The sequence below is a fragment of the Lissotriton helveticus genome, chromosome 7 (assembly GCF_964261635.1).
Source record: "Lissotriton helveticus chromosome 7, aLisHel1.1, whole genome shotgun sequence".
NCBI classification, from domain to species: Eukaryota; Metazoa; Chordata; class Amphibia; order Caudata; family Salamandridae; genus Lissotriton; species Lissotriton helveticus.
This window is the reverse complement of record NC_136068.1, coordinates 1,251,287,024-1,251,310,225: the sequence shown is the minus strand read 5'-3', so window position 1 is coordinate 1,251,310,225 and position 23,202 is coordinate 1,251,287,024. Positions and strand designations below refer to the sequence as shown.

General features: G+C 49.2%; 1 protein-coding gene across 2 annotated transcripts in view; it reads right to left on the bottom strand.

Annotated features, from left to right (window-relative positions):
• The window catches only part of MBTD1 (mbt domain containing 1), a 1,097,355-nt gene that overhangs the window by 861,810 nt on the left and 212,343 nt on the right, over nt 1-23,202 (bottom strand). For both annotated transcript variants that reach the window (XM_078654423.1, XM_078654424.1), the window contains exon 7: nt 6,927-7,061. In XM_078654423.1, coding sequence (XP_078510549.1) covers nt 6,927-7,061 — 135 coding nt within the window. The remainder of the gene's footprint in view (nt 1-6,926; nt 7,062-23,202) is intronic.

Below are 23,202 nucleotides of genomic sequence, written 5' to 3'. Positions count from 1 at the left end.
ACTGCTCAGGGACATACTGAGGGTAGGTGTGGCTGTGAAACGGACCTAGGCATCACCTTGACGAACTTGCCTTTGTTGCACATGGTGATCGCAAGAAGGGAGGGGGGGGGGGGGGGGGACAGGGCCATTTACCGAGTTGGGAGTTAGTATTGGTTTAGTTAGGCCACGAACGCACTTGTCTTGAATACTGGCTGTGGAGCAATGGGGGGGTGGGTGGGGACGAACTGGTGGATAAAATGCTGAAAATGCGCATGACAACTGCACCCTGCTCTGTTGGCGGTGATAATTGCGAATTTGTAAGCAGCTACGAGGAACACGCCGCCGGACCCCCGGGTTGTCGGCTGATGGGCCGTGTACGAATGTGCTTATTGTTTACCTGACATATATATAACGCGGCCGGCCCATGAGTTTGTAGGCCTGAAGCTGTGTATTTGAAGTTCGTGGCAATAAAAAAATAAAATAAAAAAACACTTGTCCTGCGGGCCCAGCGACCTCCAAAGCTCTGGGAGAACTGCCTACCTTTGATAAAGACTCAAAATCTCCCATTGACAGAGGACCTGTCCAAGAAGAGACCAACTCCAAAGCTAAAAGAACTCTGCCTGTGGTACCACAAACTCACCTCCAGATCCACCTCTGCACCAGACGCCGACAGCCAGGGTCCAAGTGGTCCACCAGTCCTGTGAAGGTTCCCCAGCACTTCTGAACACGAGTCCCCTGGGGGCTGACCTATGCCGGACTCCACTTAGATGCCTGCAGCCTCAATACAAAGGCTCCTCCTGACCGACACCTGCCCAGTAAAAAGATTTCCAACATCTAAGACCACCCCTGCACCCGAAGCCACTGTGCTTTGGGGATCCTGACCGACCATGTCCCAACGTCCCCTAGCACCTCTACCTTACCTGGGCAGCTCTGGGGTTTTTGGATCTGGTCTCCTAGCCTGAGCTTGCAACCTCTCTAAAACCTCACTCTCCGCCATTGAATTGCATTCGGCACCCGACGCTGTGTTGGCACTTTGCAACCGGCCGCCCCTGTGATGCTGGAGGTGAAAGGTTGGTGCTGCCTTCTGGGCACTCTTGTACTGACCTTTACTCCAGGAGATCGACCCCTGGCACCGCTTTACTCAACTGTGAAGAGCGCATCTTTGGGAACCCCCAGTCGCCATTGATTAACATTGGGCTTCGACCCCAAATCAAACCTCTGCACCTGGCCGCCCCTGTGCTGCTGGTGGTGCAGTTTTGGTGCCAATCTGAACCTTGGCTGGTGTTGATCTGAAATCCCAAAGTCTGGAACTGTAAGCCCTGTACTTACCTGTAAACTCGCATTGTTTTCCTCAATAGGTTAATATTACTGTTGTATTCTACCTATTGCATATTCCCATGTATGCCTTAACCCACTTAATGCCCTTCTTGTGGAATGTCTCTGCACTGTGATGCACTACGGAATGTTGGGTGCTGGTTGAAGATAAGCACAGTTATGATGGGGCTGAGCTGACTGCAGGCTGCTCCTGGTGGGGCTTATTCCAGGATACTTAACATCTTACAATAAATCTTCATGAAATACCTCAACCAGCTTGGAGTCAATTACTACATTTACAAATCTTGTAAATTGCACCAAGTGTCCACTTTTAAAAGTATTCAGTATTTTTCATGAAAAATGTACTTACCTTTTTGGGAACATCTTGGTCTTAAAATAAATCTTGAACACAGCTATTTTTCTAAAATTGGTGCGGATCTCCTTTTTGAGTTGTGTGTCATTTATAACTCACTGTGTGTATATCAAACGTCTTTCACTCTTCTGTGTTAGGCCTAAGGCAGCTCGACCACACTACAACAAATATAGCACTTTGGGTTTATATTGAACCCTGTACATTTCTGGGGGTATCTCTGGACTATGTGCACAATATAACCACTTAGTGGTATACTATATACAGAGACAGCTTCCTACACACGTCCATGCGACATCTGCAATAAGTGAGTTTTACATCTGTCTGCGCACTGATTCCGGTGGTTTTTAAGTGCACACTAATGCTCCAGTCCAGTGGCAGAGGTTCTGATACATTGCTCTAAACTAAAATGTAAATGTAATACCATCTCAATAGTTGAATGTGTCCTTGTGTAATCTATCTAGTGCTCATAGAAAGAGCTTTAACACATTTGGGTTGAGTGCGCGTTATGTAAAACTGCAACAACAACAAAAATAATAATACATTAATTTTTTTTAAATAGTTTGACCTCCAGTGTTCGTCCCATGCACTCCTGGTTGACACATGGTGCACAATTGCATTGTCATCTGTAGCAGAGCTACTGCTACAACAGGATCTACTTTACAAAAGTGCCTATTCCCAAATGCAGACAGCGCATTGTGAGGAAAATACATGCACAACCTCTACAATTATGATATTGTTAGTCTTTCGAAAGCTCACCAAATCAGCTTTTTAAACAGTAATTGAGCATCAGGTCACTACCAATGGCTTTCTCTCTCCACATTGTGTAAGCACCACTGCCCACAGAACAAATTTCTTTTAAATGTGGGGAACAAAGTCTGAATCACGGCCTTGGTTCATAATCCTCAGATTTCAGGCAAATCACTTTCCCTCTGTGCCTAAAAAGGAAAAAACATAATGTAGTCTTCTGATCTCTTGATTGTACCTGCCGGTTGTCACACCACCCACACAAAGTAAGCACAATGTAAGCACTGGGACTAGTGGCAAAATTAATGAAGGTGGGACACAGACTAAAGTTCAATTAAGGTTTCCCACTTGATCAGACAGATTGTGCACTACTCTTCTCACTGTGCTTCAGTTCACAAAGCTGTCGAAATTGCAGACAAGTTTAAACTAATTCAAAAAGTTTCAACTATATTAAAATCTAGAAAGACTTAATTGCCTCGCCAACTTCCATGACATTACTATGAAACAGGACACAATGTAGGCCGATTATTCATGTTACACATAAAAGAACATCGGCCAAGGCACAGGCTTCCTTTTATGATATTAGCACAGGCAAGCGTAGCTATATAATAAAGCAGATGTACTCACACCCCAGCCTGGCAACAATCAGCAATGCTATGCTGTGACTGCAGTACCTACTTTAAACCGGTGCCGGTGTCCGTCCTGAACAATAAACAGCTGTGAGAAAGTGCCTCTTGTGACATGGTTAGCCCTCCACTTTTTGCCTGGACATGGATGTGCTTTCGATCATACACAGGGTCCCTGTCAATCCGTTCCCCTCTGCCAGTGCTTCTTCCCTAAAAACAATTTCCCAATTGGCCCTTCAGGGGTAAGTGCCTAGTAAAAGGTACCTGGGTACCTAGGCCAAGCAGACTGCCAATGCATCATGCCTGGCCTGGATCAGACAAAATGATGAAGTCAACATGGTACACTACCTGTGTACCATGCTAGCACCACCTAAGATGTGACCCCTCTAGCAGGCCTTACAAGCCCTAATGGCTGCACAATATCCCAGGTGTGGGCATGTCTGCATGAGCAGCTACGCCCCTACAATATTGGGGTCTATTTCTTAATATTGTAAGTGTTAGGGAAGACATTGAAAGTACATGTACAGGAAACTCAACAAATCGAGTTCCACAGCACGACAGCTTCACTGAACACAGGAGTGTTTGATACCAAACTAGTCCTCATAATAAACCCACTGATGCCAGTTTGGGATTTATTGTAACATGCATTCAGGAGTCACCTCAGAGGTGCCACCTGAAAACCTACCGACCATGGTGTGGACACTGACTGGCTTTAGGCAGCCTGCCACACACACACACATGTTTCTGTACCCCTGGGTAGGGAGCCTCTGCTCGCTGGTACCAGAAACAATGCACATCCTCAGCAGAGGTGTGTCACACCTCCTCCCCCAGGATGGTCCAGTGCTGGAAGGGGAAGCTGCAAGGGCCTGCCGCCTTTTAATGCGATCCTGAGCCTCTACCCCCTCTCCAATCAGGGCTAGGTCTACCCCCCCCCCACTCCCCCCTCACCCGAGGAGGGTGGCATAGTAGTGCGTGTAGCCACCCAAGGTGAGGTACCCATTGGCCCTACCTCCTACTACCACCTTACAACGCCCCTTAAAATTAGTATTTAGGTGGCTCCCCTAGACCTAGAATTTAGATTCCTGAAACCTACAAAGAAGGAGAATGAAGAAGACACTGTGCAACAAAGCGTGAAGACGACTACTGACTTGGCTCCAGCAATACCGGCTTTTCTTCCGCTTTAAAAACTCTGCAAAGACGACGACAACTGTCCTGTGGCCAGCAACTTCCAGAACTTTGAGGAACACTGCCCACTTTTCATCAGAGACCAGATCTCTCAAGGGCAGCAGCCTTTTCCAGAAGAATCCTACCACAAGGACTGCGGATCCAGCTGAAACCGCGATTCCTGCCCACTCTGCATCCAACGTGCACCTGCCGAGCAACGATGCCCAGCCTGTCTAACTCGCACATTAATAAATCCATCCTTGAGCAGCGCAGGGCAGGACCAGGGATTTATCTGGCTGTCCAGGCAACCTAAGTCCACCTCACTGCACTTCTTTTTTGGAGTTGTTCCTGACCATGTGAATGCGCGGATTGCTTGTCCCTCGCTGTCCTATATACTACGTCATTTTCTTAATACCGCTTTATGGTATAGTAAACTGATGTAAATTAAAGGCAGACCAGGCTCACCTTGCCAATTTTCAAAAGGGAAAGATATATGGCTAAATCCTTCACGGGTATGCAACTTCAATTTGAAACTGGCTACCTCCAAACCTTTGGACCACTGACACTTTCCAGATTTTCAAAACAGATCCTAAAACTCTTCTCTTGCAAATATACTTCTATGAATAATTCGCCTCATCCTAGGTCACGACCCGGATTGCTACATGACACTCATGAGTGCTCGATTTTGTGAATATGTATTTGGTACTTCTATAACCTAATCGCTTTACCTTTTCGTATTATGTAATCTTGAATGAGTCTGTAATTTGTTAATCTGTAAATCTCACCACGAGTACTCATAAGTAGTTTTACCTACTAACATGCTACTCTTATTCCTTGTGTAATTTACTTTGCTCTATTGTAAAGTGCTCCGACACCTCTGGGTAATGTTTGCACAATATAAAAATGCATAAATAAACACTCACCCTAACAACCCCTACACCCCACCCTCTTTGCTCTTGAGCTGAACCCTCAAAGGACCATCCTCTGTGGTTGGCATTATAAATTCATTGATTCGTGTAGTGTAAGTAACGTGTTGTGAAAGTAGTGTATCCTTTAAACCACGCACAGGTCAATATACTGCAAAGATTCTTTTAATCATGTGCTTGTTTTTCATTTAAAATATCAATCTCACTTACATTACCTCCTCTCGGGGAGACATCAGGCTGCTTTAGAGCATCACTTCAGGGGACCAAGACCTAGGGTGCACTGCATTCCAGACTCTGCAAATGCTTACTCACAAATATCTCCCATTGACCAAACTCTCTACTCCTAGGTTTGTTTTATCGGAAACTTTCTACGTATTTTTTCCATGTTTGCGCTTTTCCGGTAGTCAGTTTCTTCCGCAGTTACTTCTGGAGCCAGTCATGCGGTCTGCTCGGATTTTTTTCCCACACGTACTTCACTAGCTGAGGTTTTGAAGGCAAATATTATAGAATAAAAATGGTCTTTTGAAGCCGGGCTGTAGATTTAGAGGCTTTTAAGACCTAATGCAATAAATCTGCGCGCTCGGTCTGTCTAAAATTAGCGAGGGAACCGGCAAAGCATGTTGATGAAGAACTTTTATGAGCGTCAAAACACCATCGACCCTTCCATCTTCCTGGCCGCCTCCTCACTGCTGCTATCCTGCTTAATGGTGAGCCAGCGACAACCTATGCACTGAGACTTGTGTTTGATAACAGGGAGGTCAAAGCACAACGTCAGTAACTTACCTGAAATCAGTCCACAAAGAAAAAAAAGAAAAGAACTAAATTGTAGGTGTGGATATGACCAGTAGTTTAAGAAGCGCAGCCTGACAGACGAGAACACGGAATCAGACTTTCTGAACACTGGCCCAGTATACAGGTATGAGCGCCCAGCTGAGGCGAAATACGTCGCAACATCACCAGGATGAAGTTGTTGACATTGTATTGCAGCATTTATATAGTGCTTTTTACCCCTACGTAGGGCGAAGAAGCGCTTGCCTGCAGCGCTATGACGCCTCAGGGTAGCTATCGCGCTCTATAAATGGTCTTTTCATTTCATTTCATTCATTCCAAATCATTTCATTACATCGGCAATACTCTGCTTAAACACACGTTCATTCACAAGCACGTTCATATGGAGCACAAAGATATGCATTGCAGACGCACCTCCAGATGACCTAGGCGGTAGGTTTAAAGGGCCAGTACAGCGCAGACCAAACGCATGAAACCATGCACTAGCAAAGAAAATAGCTTTGGTGTTTACTCCCAGCCTTTTGGCTTTGGTTGCTTCCGTGTGAAATGGATCCCAAAAAAAAAAAAAAAAAAAAAAAAGAAGAAGAAGCCTGCGAGTGGTGTACGCGCGCGCGCCACTGCGAGACATGTGGTTTCAATTATCGCGCCCGTGTCTGGGCACGATAATTGAAACCACATGGCCTATTGGTGTCTATTGCACGCATTAATAGCGTAATAGACACCAATAGGCCGTGGGCGGAGCAATGCGCCCGCCTTTGGCCAATTGCTTGCAGTCTTTTATAAAAAAGACTCCCGCAAAGGCCAATAGTGGGCCACAAAAGGAAAAGCACACGCACGTGTGGGATTCTTAGGTCCGCTTCCAAACTCCGTTTTTCACATACTAAAGGTCTCGAGCTGCGCACTACAACGCTAGACGCAAGACCTAAAAAAATAAGCAAGCTCAATGACAAAAGAAACAGAACCTTTGAGTAAAAACAATAATTATATGGGTTTCAAATAAAATGTACTTACTTCTAGGTGGAACTAAGGGCTTTCCACTAGTTGCGCACCAACCAACCGGATGGACGTCAGGGCCACATATGTTACACCAAAAGTCTAGACTTGAATCATTTTCAAAGCCCTCATATCGAAGTAAAGCATTAAAACCTGAAATGGAGTAAATGTGCATTTACAAGACCTACCATTTTAGAGACATTTGAAGGGACAACATTTTATAATCCCCAGAATTAGGCTTCCCAATAGACTCAGAAATCTTTTGTAATATTCTACAAGGCTCAGCAGGGTAATGAACACTCCGGGTGAAAGGCCTATAATATAAGCCACAACTAATACCTATACATCTTTCCTACGCTGTGAATCGGATTGCAAAGACCACAACAACAAGGAATCTTTGGGGTGGTGTGGTTCGATGAATAGGGACACTCATGGGAAAAATAGGAGATATGTATCACTGCTTTTTCAACAAATACCCCTTTTTATGTGTCATACTCTAATTTGAATATTATCAACCAGAGACTATTAAAAAAGAAATATACAACTTCTGTGCTTCTGTAAGGGCCATTTTAATTTCATTGGACTTGATGCTGTTGTTAACATTTCATAATAAATGTAAAAATTCACACCACCTGAAATTCTTGTAATGCAATAAAATAGCGAAACACGTATTGGCAAAGTCAGTAAGTCTGGCCTCAGCATGCAGAATCAGTGATTCGTTTTCTTAAATATTTTTATTGCAAATATATGAAATATATATAACATTATAAAATATAAATAAGGAAACAGGCAGCCACCTAAATATGGCCACTACATACTAGCCAAAAAATGGTACGTTTAAAAAACACTCGCTGATGTGGCTTTAAATAAAATAAAATAAATTAAATTAAAAACACAAGCTTTTCAGTTGTAGCATACATGTTACTATAATTCTTTGTGAATGGTATAAGAAGAAATCATAACCCAACGAACAAGTTACTTACCTTCGGTAACGCTTTTTCTGGTAGTTACAGTATCTGCCTGTGGATTCCTCACCTTGTGAATATCCCCCTTGCGTCAGCAACATTCGGAAATAATTTTTGTAGCTTTGCGCCGACGTGGACGACGTCATAGAGGCACGGCATCGCGCGCGACTCCGCTGACGTCACCGACACCATAATAAGTCCACGCCGGCGTGATGACATCAGTTCCGCCCTTTTTTCCGTTCCTTCGAGGCACAAGGACGGACCAATGACAGTAGATATATACACAGTACATAAATGTCAAGATAACACACACAGTGTGAAGCAAATGCAGGAAAGCAATTGAAACAAAACATTTCCTTGACAATAAAATATCTATACATTACATTACAGTAACTCAGGTATAGAAGAGTGGACAACGGGGAGGCGGGTGGGTCAGTGAGGAATCCACAGGCAGATACTGTATCTACCAGAAAAAGCGTTACCGAAGGTAAGTAACTTGTTCTTCTGATAGATACATCTGCCAGTGGATTCCTCACCTTGTGAATAGAGTCCCACAGCAGTCCCCACTCCCGGAGGAGGGTGTCCACGTGTGCAGCGAAGCCTATGTAGCTGCCTGACAAATGTCCTGCAAGAAGACTCCCCGACCCAGGGCAGTAGTAGCCGCCGTGGCCAGAGTGGAATGGGCGCACAGCCCCACAGGAGGCGCCAGGAGGAGCCAAGGAGTAACAGACCTTGATGCACAAAACGACTCACCGAGAGATGGTCCGCTTGTGCACCGCCTGCCCCTTTTTAGCACCCACTTAGCCAACAAAGAGTTGGTCGTCCACCCGGAACTGTTGTGTGCGATTGAGGTAAAAGGAAAGCGCAGGTTTTGGGTCTAGAGGGTGGAGCCTCTCTTCCTCTTTTGAGAGATGCACAGGCCGGATCGCCCGCAGCTCCAGAAGATTGATATAGAGCCGGGGATCCGCCGGAGACCAGAGGCCTCTGCTCTCCGCCTCTGCCATGTGGCCCCCCCATCCCTGGAGGAACGCATCCGTCACCACTATGTGCTCCGGTTAGGGCAGGGAGAGGGATCTGCCACTGACCCAATCGCGGACCGTGAGACACCACTGCAGCTGATTCACAGTGCCCACTGAGATCAGGATGTGGTCGGACAGGTTGCCCTGATGCTGTACCCACTGGAACTTCAGGTCCCACTGCAGAGCCCGCATCCGCCACCGGGCGTGATGTACCAGCAGGATGCCATCCGCCCCAGGAGCCGCAGCGTCAGCCTGACCGAAACTCAGGATAAAGGCTGAAAGATCGGAATCAGAGCATGAATATTCCAAACTCGCTGTTAGGGAGGATAAACACGAAAGTGCGCCGAGTCCAGAACCGCTCCGATGAAGAGGAGCTTCTGAGAGGGACTCAAGTGTGTCTTCGGCACGTTGATGGAGAACCTCAGAGAGTGCAGGAGATCGGCCGTAGTCTGGGGCTAGCCCGCCTTCAACAACCAGTCGTCGAGATAGAGGAAGCCTGGAACCCCTAATCTGCGCAGATGAGCTGCGACCACCGACATCACTTTCGTGAACACCCGAGGGGCGCCGGTGAGGCCGAAGGGGAGCACGGTAAACTGAAAGTGCTTGTGGCCTACCGTGAACCGCAGGTAGCGCCGGTGGGCCGGCAGGAAGGGTATGTGGAAATACACGTCCTGCAAGTCCAACGCTACCATCCAGTCTCCTGGGTCGAGGGCAGCTATAATAATAATAATCCACATTTGTATAGCGCACAATCACCCGTTAGGGTCTCTAGGCGCTGGGGGCCGTCGGGAAGATTAAGCAAGCTATTGCCCAGAGTCGCATGGTGCTGGGCTAACCAGCCGCCGGAGCCGGGGATCAAACCCTGATCCCCAGATTCCAGCGTCAGTCGCCCTGGCCGCGGCGCCACACCTCTCCCACAGCTAGGACCTGAGCCGAAGTCAGCATCTTGAACTTCGCCTTCCGGAGCAAGCCATTGACGCTCCGGAGGTCCAAGATAGGGCGCAGGCCCCCTTTGCCATTCTTGGGAAACCAGAAAGTAGTGGGAGTAGCAACCAAGTCCTACTTCTGGCCCTGGAATGCGCTCAATGGCCCACTTGGCCATGAGGACCGTACCTTCCTCCAGCAGAAGTTGCAAGTGATCCGCCGACATGCGGTGGTATTGCAGTGGCATGGCTAGAGGGGTTGCCTCGCAGGAGAGGGAGTAGCTTCTTCAGACGATCTGCAGCACCCATCTGTCCGAAGTGATGGTACGCCAGTTGAGTAGGTGATGGCGAGCCCTGCCTCCTACTGGCATCGAATTGGCCTGAAAGCTTGGACTAGGAAGGCTTTGAGGCGGATTCTGCGGGAGTGGCCTTGCCAAAAAGGCGACTGCTATCAAAGGGCACGTCCATGAGCGTGTTCTGGACATCCCGGGAAAAATTGGCGGACCTCAGCCTGGCATGGTCCACAGCGGAAGGAATACCGTGCTTCAATCCCACCCCTCCTCAAGAGCCTGGGCGAGCCGTGTAGGGCCTCCTCCAGACACTGAGGCAGCACGACCGCCACCGTATCCCACAGAGAGTGGGTGTAAAGAGCCAAAAGGCCTGCGGTATGGACAGCAACCCCAAGCTGACTGAGGAGAACAGTTTCTTCCCAAACTGATCAAGCCTTTTGGATTCCCGATCCGGGGGAGCAGTCGGGAATGCGGCCTGGGACGTAGAGGCCTGGATCACCAGGCTCTCGGGGGTGGGGAGTACGGACAGAAAGCAGGGGTCGCTCGGAGCAGGGCGGTGGCGTCGGGCCATGTTCCGATCCACAGGGGGCACTGTGGAGGGCTTGGACCAAGTGCCCATCAGAACGTCCGTGAGGGCCTCATTGAACTGCAGCATAGGCTCTGAACATCATACTGGCAGTTAAAGCACCTCGGTGAGGAGATTAGTCCTCACAGCCGCAGCAGGGAGCTCAAGAGCCAAGGCCTTGGCTGGCCTGCGCAACACCACAACATAGCCACGGAGGGAGGAGAGATGTAGCCAGTGTCAGGCGATGTGTCAAGACCACTGGCCTCCCCCAGTTTGTCTGCCCAGTCCTGACTTAACTGGCACTGTTGTGCCAGAGGGTCGGCCGTCGGCACACGAAGACCCCCAGTCGGACTCGCGGGGCCCAAAGGCACGCCGGTGGATCTCGAGGGCGGAAAGAGTCCTCATGGCCACGAGAAAGTCTTGAATCTTGCAGAGGTCGCATGAAGCCCAGGGACCGGAGGGTGCGGGGCAGGATGCGACTCTGGCGGAGACGCGTGGGTGGTGCCACCCGAACCCTCGGCTGAGTCGCGCGACCGGCGAGGGGAGTCAGAAAAGCGATGTCACCTCTTCGAATTCTTCTTTCCATGCATCGACTTAACTGAATGCGAGGACTTGGAACCCGATGAGCAGTGGTGGCTTCGGCTCCGCAACCAGTTCTTCGACTTCCTCCTCTACCGGGACCTCAAGCGTCGTGGAGGCGACTGTCGGATATCGAAAAGCTTACGGGACCGAGGACTTGGAACCCGGTGAGCAGTGGTGGCTTCGGCTCCAAAACCAGTTCTTCGACTTCCTCCTCTACCGGGACCTCAAGCGGCGTGGAGGCGACTGTCGGATCTCGAGAAGCTTAAGGGACCGCTCCAGCCTAGCTTTCGAGGTCAAGGCCCGACAGTCGGGGCATGACTTGTCGTCGTGGTCGGCCCCTAGACAGTAGAGACACCGGCGGTGGGGGTCGGTCACCGACATCAGTCGGTGACAGGCGTCCCACGGCTTGAAACCGGGCATCCCTACCGGCAGCAAGAGTCGAAGTCGACTCGAAAAAGATAGTCAAAAAAGACCAAAAAGTTAGCCAAAAAGTGACTAAGGGTACTAGCTCTTCCCGGATCTGCGCTTGCTGGCGCGGAAAAAAGAAGAACGGACGTCTGCGCGCGAGGGTGGTGTCTAAGTACTTCGACGACGTCATCCCGGCGATCACAACGCAGACGACGGACTCGGAGCCGCAGACGACGCCTACAGACGCGCAGGGGTACTGCTGACGAAAACTTTCTGGATCCAGTCTGACGCCTGGGGATATTCTAAGGTAAGGAATCTAACTAACGTGTTTCTTTCAGATCCCCCTTTTGCGAAACGCATCCTCTCTGTGTCCCCTTCGAGAATCTCGATGTTTGACCCTCCATGTGTTGATTCTGTGGTCACCCCCTGTTCATCTTCATCGCTTGAGAGGTCCAAGTCGCTCAGCGATACCTGCTGTTTTTGACCAATGAGCATAGCTGCGTGGTGCTCCCCCCTTTGCTTTCAACGGGCCTTGAGAGTTTTTAACATGAATACCGTGCAGGCCTCGCAGTCCTTATCCTTGTGATAGGCAGGCAGAGGTTACAGACATTGTGTGGATTGTGTTGCGCAAAATTGTGGTGGCAATTAGGGCAACATTTGAAAGGGGTATTTTCCATGGCGCCTACCATGCCTCATTTCGGTCCATCTACATTCTCGTTGATCCATCTGGTTCACCCGAGGGGTAAACGTGTCTGGAGGTCTCTCTCCCCTCCAGACTCTTCTTGATCATTGTAGTATTTTTTTTGCCATAAATTTTAAGATTTGTTTGGGCTTTTCGTCCAAATCTTCGGAGTCTCTTCTCTTGCTTAGGGACCCAACAGCGGAAAAAAAGAATCTGAAGACGGCTACCACACAAAGGACAGGGTGTCATGTGACATCACACAAGTGATGGACCTAGCACCAAATGGTGGTCAACGACGCCCCAGGAGAATAAAAGAAAAATAGGAAACCAAGACAATTCCCGACCTAACCACTAGATGGTGGAATAATGTACAGCATGTGAATCCAGAAAAAGTTTCATGCTACAAAAAACTCCATTTACGCCATTAGCCTCGCTGGGCATGTAGAGTGCAAGACCCAACTATGCCCATTTGCTTTGCCCCCCGAGGCTGTACCTGTGCCCTTAGACCATCAATAATGTCGAACAGTTTGATCCTTTCAGCGCGTATCACATTCCCCCCTTGTAGCAACAGTTCTGGGGATAGTGGAACCCTCATACCTCTTCCCATGTATGTGCGAAAAGGGGCCCTATTTTATTAGGGGGATGTAAAGCAATCTGGGGAAGCACTGACAATGATTAATTTGTTCTGTCTTTTATGGTCTCAAAGGCCAGTTTCCGGTGTGGTTGTTTGTACCTGTGAACAGCCCAACCACATATGAAAATACGACCCTCACATCCACTCCAACACACGTCCGGGACCCTCACAATGACATGTAGGATAACAGGAGTCAAATACTATAGCAGTATGAAAACTCTTTCATATAATGATACAGTTCACTTCAGTCAATTTAAGCCTCAGGGCCTCAGACCAGGTGATGGTGTAAGACAACTATTGCAAGAGCTTTATAGAGCAGAGACAAAGCCTTAATGGTGTGTCCATCAAAAACATGTCTTCCACGCTATGCCTGCACCCTAGGCTATCTTGACCAGTGAAACAGTTGTTTTATTCTGTAGAGATTATGTGGACGTAGCAGATAACCATATTGAATATGCTACTTACCAGTATGCATCTGTTCTTGGCATGTAGGGCTGCTAACATTCATATCTGTATTTCAAAAAGGGGGTGGTGATGGACAGAGTATCTGAGTTAATCAGAACACTCCTACCCAGTCAACAGATCAGGGCTTGATCCATCACCGTTTTTTAGCTCACTGCACCATCCCAGTTCAGAACCTGGCTATAAGCAAATTAGTCTGTCCCTGGCCCAGTGCATCATGGGAACAGGGCAGACCAAACTACCAAGCCAATTCTTCACTGGAAAGGAAACAAGCTTCCGGGGACCGGTTTCTGGCATTACAGCCGTCTTCGTCTTTGTCCACCCTAAGCGTGGAAGGGTATACTCATATGTGAGTCCCTTGCTCATTGCACCATCAGGATTCAAGCAAGCCGGGCCAAAGACGGCTGAAATGCCAGAAACCGGTCCCCGGAAGCTTGTTTCCTTCCCAGTGTAAGAATTGGCTTTTGTAGTCTGGTCTGCCCTGTTCCCATGATGCACTGGGCCAGGGACAGACTAATTTGCATACAGCCAGGTTCTGAAACTGGGATGGTGCAATGAGCTAAAAAACGGTGTTGGATCGTGCCCTGATCTCTTGACTGGGTGAGAGTTTTCTGCTTAATTCAGAGACTCTGTCCATCACCACCCCTTGTTGTAAATATTTTTGTCCACCCTAAGCGTGGAAGGGTATACTCAGATGTGAGTCCCTTGCTCATTGCACCATCAGGATTCAAGCAAGCCGGGCCGAAGACGGCCGAAATGCCAGAAACCGGTCCCCGGAAGCTTGTTTCCTTCCCAGTGTAAGAATTGGCTTTTGTAGTCTGGTCTGCCCTGTTCCCATGATGCACTGGGCCAGGGACAGACTAATTTGCATACAGCCAGGTTCTGAAACTGGGATGGTGCAATGAGCTAAAAAACGGTGTTGGATCGTGCCCTGATCTCTTGACTGGGTGAGAGTTTTCTGCTTAATTCAGAGACTCTGTCCATCACCACCCCTTGTTGTAAATATTTTTGTCCACCCTAAGCGTGGAAGGGTATACTCAGATGTGAGTCCCTTGCTCATTGCACCATCAGGATTCAAGCAAGCCGGGCCGAAGACGGCTGAAATGCCAGAAACCGGTCCCCGGAAGCTTGTTTCCTTCCCAGTGTAAGAATTGGCTTTTGTAGTCTGGTCTGCCCTGTTCCCATGATGCACTGGGCCAGGGACAGACTAATTTGCATACAGCCAGGTTCTGAAACTGGGATGGTGCAATGAGCTAAAAAACGGTGTTGGATCGTGCCCTGATCTCTTGACTGGGTGAGAGTTTTCTGCTTAACTCAGAGACTCTGTCCATCACCACCCCTTGTTGTAAACATTCATATCTGTAGCATAGATCGCCGCCTAGTGTTGGGTCCGGATGATTACACATTGTTGTCCTGGAAGAGTCTTCGAAGTATCACGAGATAGGTGGCTCCTCCCCTGGACTACAGTGCGCATGGGCATCGACTCCATCCCCAGATTGTTTTTAGCCATTGTGGCAAAGATGGAGTTGAACAGTGAAAGTGATGGCCATGCTAGAGATTAAATGTAAGAAAAGTCTGCAGCCGCTACGGGTGCCCGGGAGGAGGGCGGGCGATATGAATGTTAGCAGCCCTACATGCCAAGAACAGATGCATACTGGTAAGTAGCATATTCAGTTCGAGGCATGTGGGCTGCTAAATTCATATCTGTAGCATAGAATACATAGCAGTCCCTCCATTAACGGCGGCCCCCCGTGCCAGCTGCAGAAGTCTGAAAAAGTGTTTTAAGAACAGCCTGTCCTACAGCTGCCTGCTGTTTGGAATGCACATCTACACAGTAATGTTTGGTAAACGTATGTGGTGTAGACCATGTGGCTGCCCTACAAATGTCTTCCAAAGGAATGTTACCCAGGAATGCCATGGAGGCCCCCAACTTGCGTGTGGAGTGTGCTCTGGGGGGACCGTTAAGGTGCGCTTAGCCTTTTGATAGCAAATTTGAATACACTTAACGATCCACCTGGCTATTCCTGCTTTGGAAATGGGGTTGCCTTTATGATGGGCTGCGAAGGCAACAAAGAGTTGCTGTGTCTTTCTAAAAGGTTGTGTTCTGTCGATGTAGTACATAAGCGCCCTTTTGACATCCAGCGTATGGAGCATCCTTTCTGCTACAGTTTCTGGGTTGGGAAAGAATGCGGGCAGTTCGATTGTTTGATTGACATGAAACTGCAACACCACCTTAGGGAGAAATTTGGGGTTAGTGCGCAGCACCACCCTGTTTGAATGAATTTGTATGAATGGCTCTTGAATGGTGAGCACCTGTAGCTCACTAACACGTCTTAGAGACGTTATGGCAATGAGAAAAGCCACTTTCCATGTGAGGAACTGAAGCTCACATGAATGCAGAGGTTCAAATGGGGGACCCATCAATCTGGTGAGCACCACATTGAGGTTCCACACAGGAGCTGGCGGGGTCCTGGGAGGGATGACCCGCTTCAGCCCTTCCAGGAATGCTTTAATGGCAGGCACCCTGAAGACAGAGAGATGCTGCCTGTTTTGGAGATAAGCCGCTATGGCGGATAAGTGTATCCGAATGGAAGCGTATGCTAGATTGCATTTGTAAAGATGCAACAGATAGCAGATGATATTAGGAATGGATGCATCGAGCGGGTTGATAGCGTGCTCGGTACAGTAGATGACAAACCGCTTCCATTTTGCTGCATAGCAAGCTCTGGTAGTGGGCTTCCTTGCCTCCCGGATGATGTCCATGCATTCAGGGGGCAAATCAAGGTAGCCAAACTCTAAGACCTCAGGAGCCAGATCGCCAGATTGAGCTGTTGCGGATACGGGTGCTGAATGTCGCCACGGTTCTGCGTTAAGAGCCGGGGTGTGAGGTGCAGTCTTTGATGCGGTACCACGGAGAGTTCGAGGAACGTGGTGTACCACGGTTGTCGCGCCCACATTGGAGCAACTAGGATGAGCGTCAGCGAGTGTTGCTTTAGCTTTCTTGCCACCAGCGGAATGAGAGGTGCAGGGGGAAAAGCATACGCAAATCTGCCTGACCAGTTCATCCATATCGCATTGCCCTGCGATAGTGGGTGAGGGAACCTGGTGGCAAAGCTTTGGCATTTTGCGTTTTCCTCCGTGGCAAACAGGTCTATCTCTGGATGACCCCACTGCTGGAAGTACGGGCGGAGTACTGATGGATGTAACTCCCACTCGTGCATCTGGTGGCTGTACCTGCTGAGCAGATCCGCCATCTGATTGTCCGTGCCCGGGAGGTGTTCCGCCATGAGGAAGATGTTCCTCTGAATGGCCCACTTCCACATGCTCTGACCCAGATGAGACAACTGTGGAGAGTGCGTACCTCCCTGCTTTTGAATGTAGTACATGGCTGTTATGTTGTCCATCCGGATCAACACAACTTTGTTGCACAGATGTACTTTGAAGGACTTGAGTGCCATGAAGATTGCCATCAGCTCCAAGTAGTTGATGTGCATCTTCCTTTGTTGCGTTGTCCATAGTCCCTGCACCGTATAGTGGAGCACATGAGCCCCCATCCCTGGAGAGATGCGTCCGTTGTTAGTGTAATCTGTGGCACAGGCTCCTGGAACGGTCGGCCCTTGCAAAGGTTGTGTGGATTCCACCAATGCAGAGAGCTGTATGCCCGACCCGTCACCAACACTAGGTCGTTTAGCTGTCCTTGAGCCTGAGTCCACTGATGCGCTAAGCATTCTTGGAGCGGACGCATATGGAGTCTCGCGTGCGGGACTATGAAGATGCAGGAGGCCATCATGCCTATCAACTGCATGAACACTCTCGCTGGGAGTGAGTGGTGCGGTCTGAACTTTTGGATTAGCGCCTGGATGGTGTCGATCCTCGTTGGGTTTGGCTGAGCTGTGGCAGCCAGAGTATTGATCGTCGCGCCTAAATACTGCCGCACATGGGCTGGCTGAAGGTGTGACTTTGGGTAGTTTAGTGTAAATCCGAGACTGTGAAGGAGGTGAATGGTGTGGGACATGTCTGCGGCGCACTGCTGGGCTGACTTTGCCTACACGAGCCAGTCGTCCAGATAAGGGTAGACATGTATACCCTGTCTCCGGAGGTGTGCCGCCACTGTCGCCAGACATTTTGTGAACACTCTGGGAGCAGTGGTCACTCCGAAGGGGAGTACCTTGAACTGGTAATGCCTGTTTTGGATGGTGAACCTGAGGTACTTCCTGTGGGATGGGTGGAGCGGTATGTGAAAGTAAGCATCCTTGAGGTCCAAGGTTGCGAGGAAGTCTCCCTGTTGTAACAAGGGAAGAACCTGCTGCAGTGTCAACATGTGGAAGTGTTCTGAAAGAATGTACTGGTTCAAGGGGCGTAGGTCTAGAATCGGCCTGAGTGAGCCGTCCTTTTTTGGGATTAAGAAGTACAGGGAATAAACCCCTGTGCCTTCTTCCTCCACTGGCACGAGCTCTATTGCGCCTTTTTGCAGCATCACCAGAACCTCCTGCTGCAATAAGTGCAAGTGCTCTGCTGACATAGGACGGTGTTTTGGGGGCATGGGTGGTGGGGTGGATGTCAGTTCTAAACAATAGCCGAACTGGATAAGTTTCCTGACCCACCTGTCTGTGGTGATGGACTTCCTTCCAGACGGGCAGGAACTGTTGGAGTCTCCCCCCGACAGGTGTTGGATGGTCGGGGGCAGTGACAGGGAGTCACTGTTTGTTGGCGGCAGAGGAACGGGAACTGTTGTTGCCTCTGCCTCTACCCTTGGCACCGTTTCCTCTGTATCCACCTCTGCCCTGCTTGCTGTAGGCGGATTGCGCACCACTTTTATTGAATGGCGTCTGCTGCGACATGTGCCCTCTGTTAACACCTCGATTGCCTGAGCGACGAAAAGTGTTCCCTCTAAATTGCTGTGACTGGAGAGCTCCCATGGACTTGGCAGTCTCTGTATCTTTTTTGATCTTCTCCAGGGTGGTGTCCACCTCTGGGCCAAACAACCTGTCTGGATTAACGGGTTGGTTGAGGATAGTAGTTTGTATCTCTGGCTTGAATCCCGAGATGCGGAGCCATGCCTGACGTCTCAGCATCACACTAGTGTTGATCGCTCTCGCTGCTGTGTCCGCAACATCCAGCGCACACTTTATAGCAGCGTTGGAGATGAGCTTCCCCTCCTGGATAAGCATTTCAGCTCCCTCTTTAAACTGGTCTGGGAGGTGTTGTAACAGCTGCTCTAGGGTGTCGTAGTGTGCCCTATCGTATCTGGCCAACAGAGCTTGCGTGTTTGAGATGCGCCATATGTTGGCCGCCTGAGCTGCTACCCGCTTCCCAGATGCCTCCAGCACTTTTGACTCTTTGTCTGGGGGAGGAGCTTCACCCGTTGTTTGGGAGTTTGCCCTCTTGCGGGCATTAGAGACCACCAAAGAGTCCAAAGGCAACTGGCCCCTTATGTAAGTGGGGTCGCCAGGTGCCGGTCTGTATTTCTTCTCAATGCGTGGGTTTACAACCCGAGATCTTGTGGGTTCTTTGAAAATGTCTGCCGCATGCTTAAGGACCCCTTTCAACATTGGGAGAGTCTTGACAGTTTTTTCAGCAGTAGAGAAAGTTTCAAAAAGGAAGTCCACCTCTACGGGGTCAGCATGGATCTCCACCTTATGGTTTGTAGCTGCCCTTTCAATTAAGGCATTAAATGCCGCAGAGTCCTCAGTGGGAGAAGGCTTCACGTTATAAACCTGAGGATCCTGGACCGTTTGCTGATCCCCTTGATCACCAGAGTCCATCCATGAGTCCTGTTGCTCATCAGGCTCTGTATGAGCAGGAAAATTGTACTCCCCATCTTGCTCCCCTCCATCCCCATCAGAGTATGTGGGTGAAGGTGTTGCACTCCTCCTATGCTGAGGAAGAATCTGCTGCACCAGAACCGGTGTTTCTGCTGCAGGCTTCTTACGTTTCAGAGGAATGGTAAACGACTGCAAAGGTTGTGAAGTAATCTTCCTCTTGTATAGCGTGAGTTTCCCGGTGTCGGCATCGATGAAATGCTCCGACCGTTCTTCAACCAAAGGGTGTCGAAGACCCACAGTCCCAGCCGGGTGAGTGGACGTCGACACAGTGTCCTTGGGCACCGACCGCGGTGCAAAGGCCTTCGGCGCCACCTTAGGCGGCAACGTGTAGAGGAGCGGTGCCGATGTGGTCTTCGGTGTGTCTGCCGGCTTCGGTGCGGAAGGAGTCTTCGGTTCCGATGCCAAAGCCTTGTCTTTAAGTCGCTTGAGGGAGTCCGAGACCTGCTTCGTAAAGGAAGCGGACGGCTTCGTCGATCCGACCGATGTCCTTGGTCCGCCCCCAGGGGAAGACCCGAGCGTGGATGACTTGTCCGTTCAAGGCGCAGGAGCACCCTTGATTGGTGCGCCACGATCACCGTCCACAGCTGCAGACGTCGATGCCGACGGCTTCGGATCGACGGGTTTACCTTTAGGAGTAACGACCCCCGACTTTGGCTCGGCGCCCTTCACCAACTTCGCGTCAACGGGCCCCTTGGTCTTCGGCGCCACGGATTGTCCCGATGTAGGCTCGACAGCCTTCTTGGACGTCGGCTTGTGTACGTTGGTTGACACCGGCTCGACGGGCTTCTTCGAGCTTGGCTCCTTAACCACCTTCGGCACCTTTGCCTGGTCGCCAGCTTGCATCGGTTTGGAGGCCCCCGAAGACGACGGCGTCGGTACCGGAGCAGACGTCCTCGGTTTCGATGGGGTGTCGGCCATCTTCGTTTTCATCGATTCCGAGGGTTTCAGTTTCGGTTTCGATTTTAGTAATGGCGGCTCCGCGGAGGTGTCCGTAGCCGGGCCGGAAGGCGGGGCCGTGGATCGAGGTGTAAGGTCTTGGGTAAGGCCGCGTGGCGATCCCGTGACCTGAGCCTTAGTAAGAGTACGAACGGGGCATAGCTCTTCCTCCGAGCTATCTTCCATGGCCCCATATGCTTCGTCGTGGTCCCCTACCTTCTCGACGAATTCCTCAATGTCTTGACTGTGGATGTCTGCTCCGTCGTCGGACACGACCTCCACCGGGGTAGGGGAAATCTGCAGGTGACGCACTTGCTCGTCTGCTTCTGGGTCGTCAAAGATGTCCACCGGTGCCGGAGCCGATCGCTGGGCCTCAAGGCGCGCCATGCGCCGAAGCTTGATCATTTTCTTCGATCGAAATCTTGAACAGGCCATACAGTTGGCCTCGTCGTGGTCCGGCGACAGGCACTTGTTGCACACAGGATGGACGTCAATGTGTGGGTACTTGGATCTACACACGGGACATTTCTTGAATGGACTCCGTTCCATGCCGTCAAAGTCTTGCTGCGTCGACTAGGCCCCGATCACCGAAGAGTCACACGCCCCCCCCGGATATCCGACTCCACGAGCTGGAAGATAGACGGGACCGAACGCGAACAATACCGACGGTGCAAAGAAGGCCTTTTGGCCTTGAAAAAGTTCTATCACGATTCCGAACAGGAGACGTCGAAATCACATCCGAACCCAATGGCGGAAAAAAACAATCTGGGGATGGAGTCGATGCCCATGCGCACTGTAGTCCAGGGGAGGAGCCACCTATCTCGTGATACTTCGAAGACTCTTCCAGGACAACAATGTGCAATCATCCGGACCCAACACTAGGCGGCGATCTATGCTACAGATATGAATTTAGCAGCCCACATGCCTCGAACTTTAAGTTGCCTAGTAACATGCACTCAGGCTCAGCGACCAAAGATTGTGATGCAGAATGTCTCTGTTGTGTCTGGATAGAAGCTTGGTGAGTATCTTCAATGGATTTAAAGGGTGTGCCGAGAGTTTCAAGAGTTCTGTGAACCAGAACTGGTGAGGCCAAGCTCGGGCAATGAGGGTCATAGTACATGGTCCGTCTTCACTTTCATCAGTTTAACCCCTTCGAGGCGGATGACGAGCTCAGCTCGTCATGAGTTACGCCTCTCGTACGCTCATGACGAGCTGAGCTCGTCATGCACCGCTGGTTTTTTAAAAACTCAGCGCAGCGCCGAAATCTGCACCGCACGCATGCGGTTAAGAAGCTGGATCTGTGTATGCAAGGTATAGTGGGCACAGAGTCCTGTGGATCCCCAGAGATATAGCAGATTGTAAAGTAGATAATACCTTACTCACGTTTATGGTAGTGTGGTTGAGCAGTCAGGCTTATCAGAAAGCAGCGTTAAGCATTTGTTGTACACACTCAGGCATGAAATTATGTCACACACAATGACTGAATCCAGATCTATTGTTTGTATAAAAAGTTTCTTTGTGATTTTTATTGCAAGAGCCACGATTTACTCAGTAGCAGGGAAGTGATACTTTAAACACAGGGATACTTCTCAAGATACAGTGTGTACTGGTTTTGTAGGAACATACAAATACTTTGCAGTTAAGAAAATGGGTTGTAAGCTCTTCCAAATACTGATAATTACTTGAAGATTAATTTCTAGTTACATTTCAGTTACTTTTTACTTTTCCACCAAACAGACTAATTACACAGTGTGGGCATTGTAGAACATAAGCAAGCAGGTTAACTCTTCTGCAGACACTAAGATACTGTGTTGTGGTACAAAAACAAGTTCATCACATTTTTTAGAGAAAAACACACCATACAATCCTATGGGGACAAGTGTTTGCAATGCAATAGATCTCGCACTTGCTAAAGTTTAAGCTATTGGCATTGTAAATGACCCTGCCTTTTATTTATCTGTTTTGATAATTAACATATAAATAAAAGGCATTATCATTTACAATGCCTATACCTCAAACTCTTCTAAATGTGAGACCTATTTCATTTCAAATAAGCGGCTGCCATTGTCCCGGGCTACTAGGAAAGTGAAAGCGCGCACAGCGCGCTGAATGTTGCAGGAAAGCGTGTTGTGCCTGCAGTAGGAGAAACTCATTAAAGAAAATAGTGCTTACAGACTAAATAAGACACTGTGTAACAACAGAAGTAAATGGGCCAGTCATATGGGAGGTTACAAATGAGCACAGGCGGTACGAAGGAGGTACTAACAAGCCTATTAACAAATCAGAAGCCAGGATTTATGAAGGACATTGACAAAATAAAAAAGCACCTCCACTTCCGCTTGACTCATGGACAGGGGCACCGACGGACAGAGCGGGGCCTCATACTCCCGAGCGGTTGCCGGGTGAGGTGAGGTCTTCACCCACACAAGGCTGGGAAGAAGACAAGCTTCTTTCCGGCCAGTGGACGTCTAAACATCTCAGTTCCCGGTAGATATGTACCTGTCTATTAGTAAACTTATTAATATTTTTTCATTCTACACATCGCTTGTAGTTATGGTTGCAGTAGCTGCCTTACCCTTATCCTGAAGAAAGCCGGGGAAATGCCCCAGTTGGCTGAAACATGTCGACCTCCTGCACAGCGCCACGGGTAGTTTGTCTGCCTGGCGTTTTTAACCTTTGACACACAGATTTCTTTATGTATTCACTTTAGAATCAGTGTAGTCAATTTTAAGTATCACTTTTCACTTGAGCACTGCACAATTTAGTCCACTTTATGGTAAACATCATGGCTAGTTTTCTGACATCCATTTTCCACACCGGCACTATTTGGTCGGATTTGGTATGGATTGATCAGTAATTCCCACGTGACGTTAACTCCACCATGAGGGTGGTCTGATGGGAACTATCCTAGCTTTGCGTTACCAATCACTTTCGTCAGCATTGGCTTACCTACACAACCCGCTGTTTCTGAGATACAGGTATAGGTACACACCATTTTTGAGA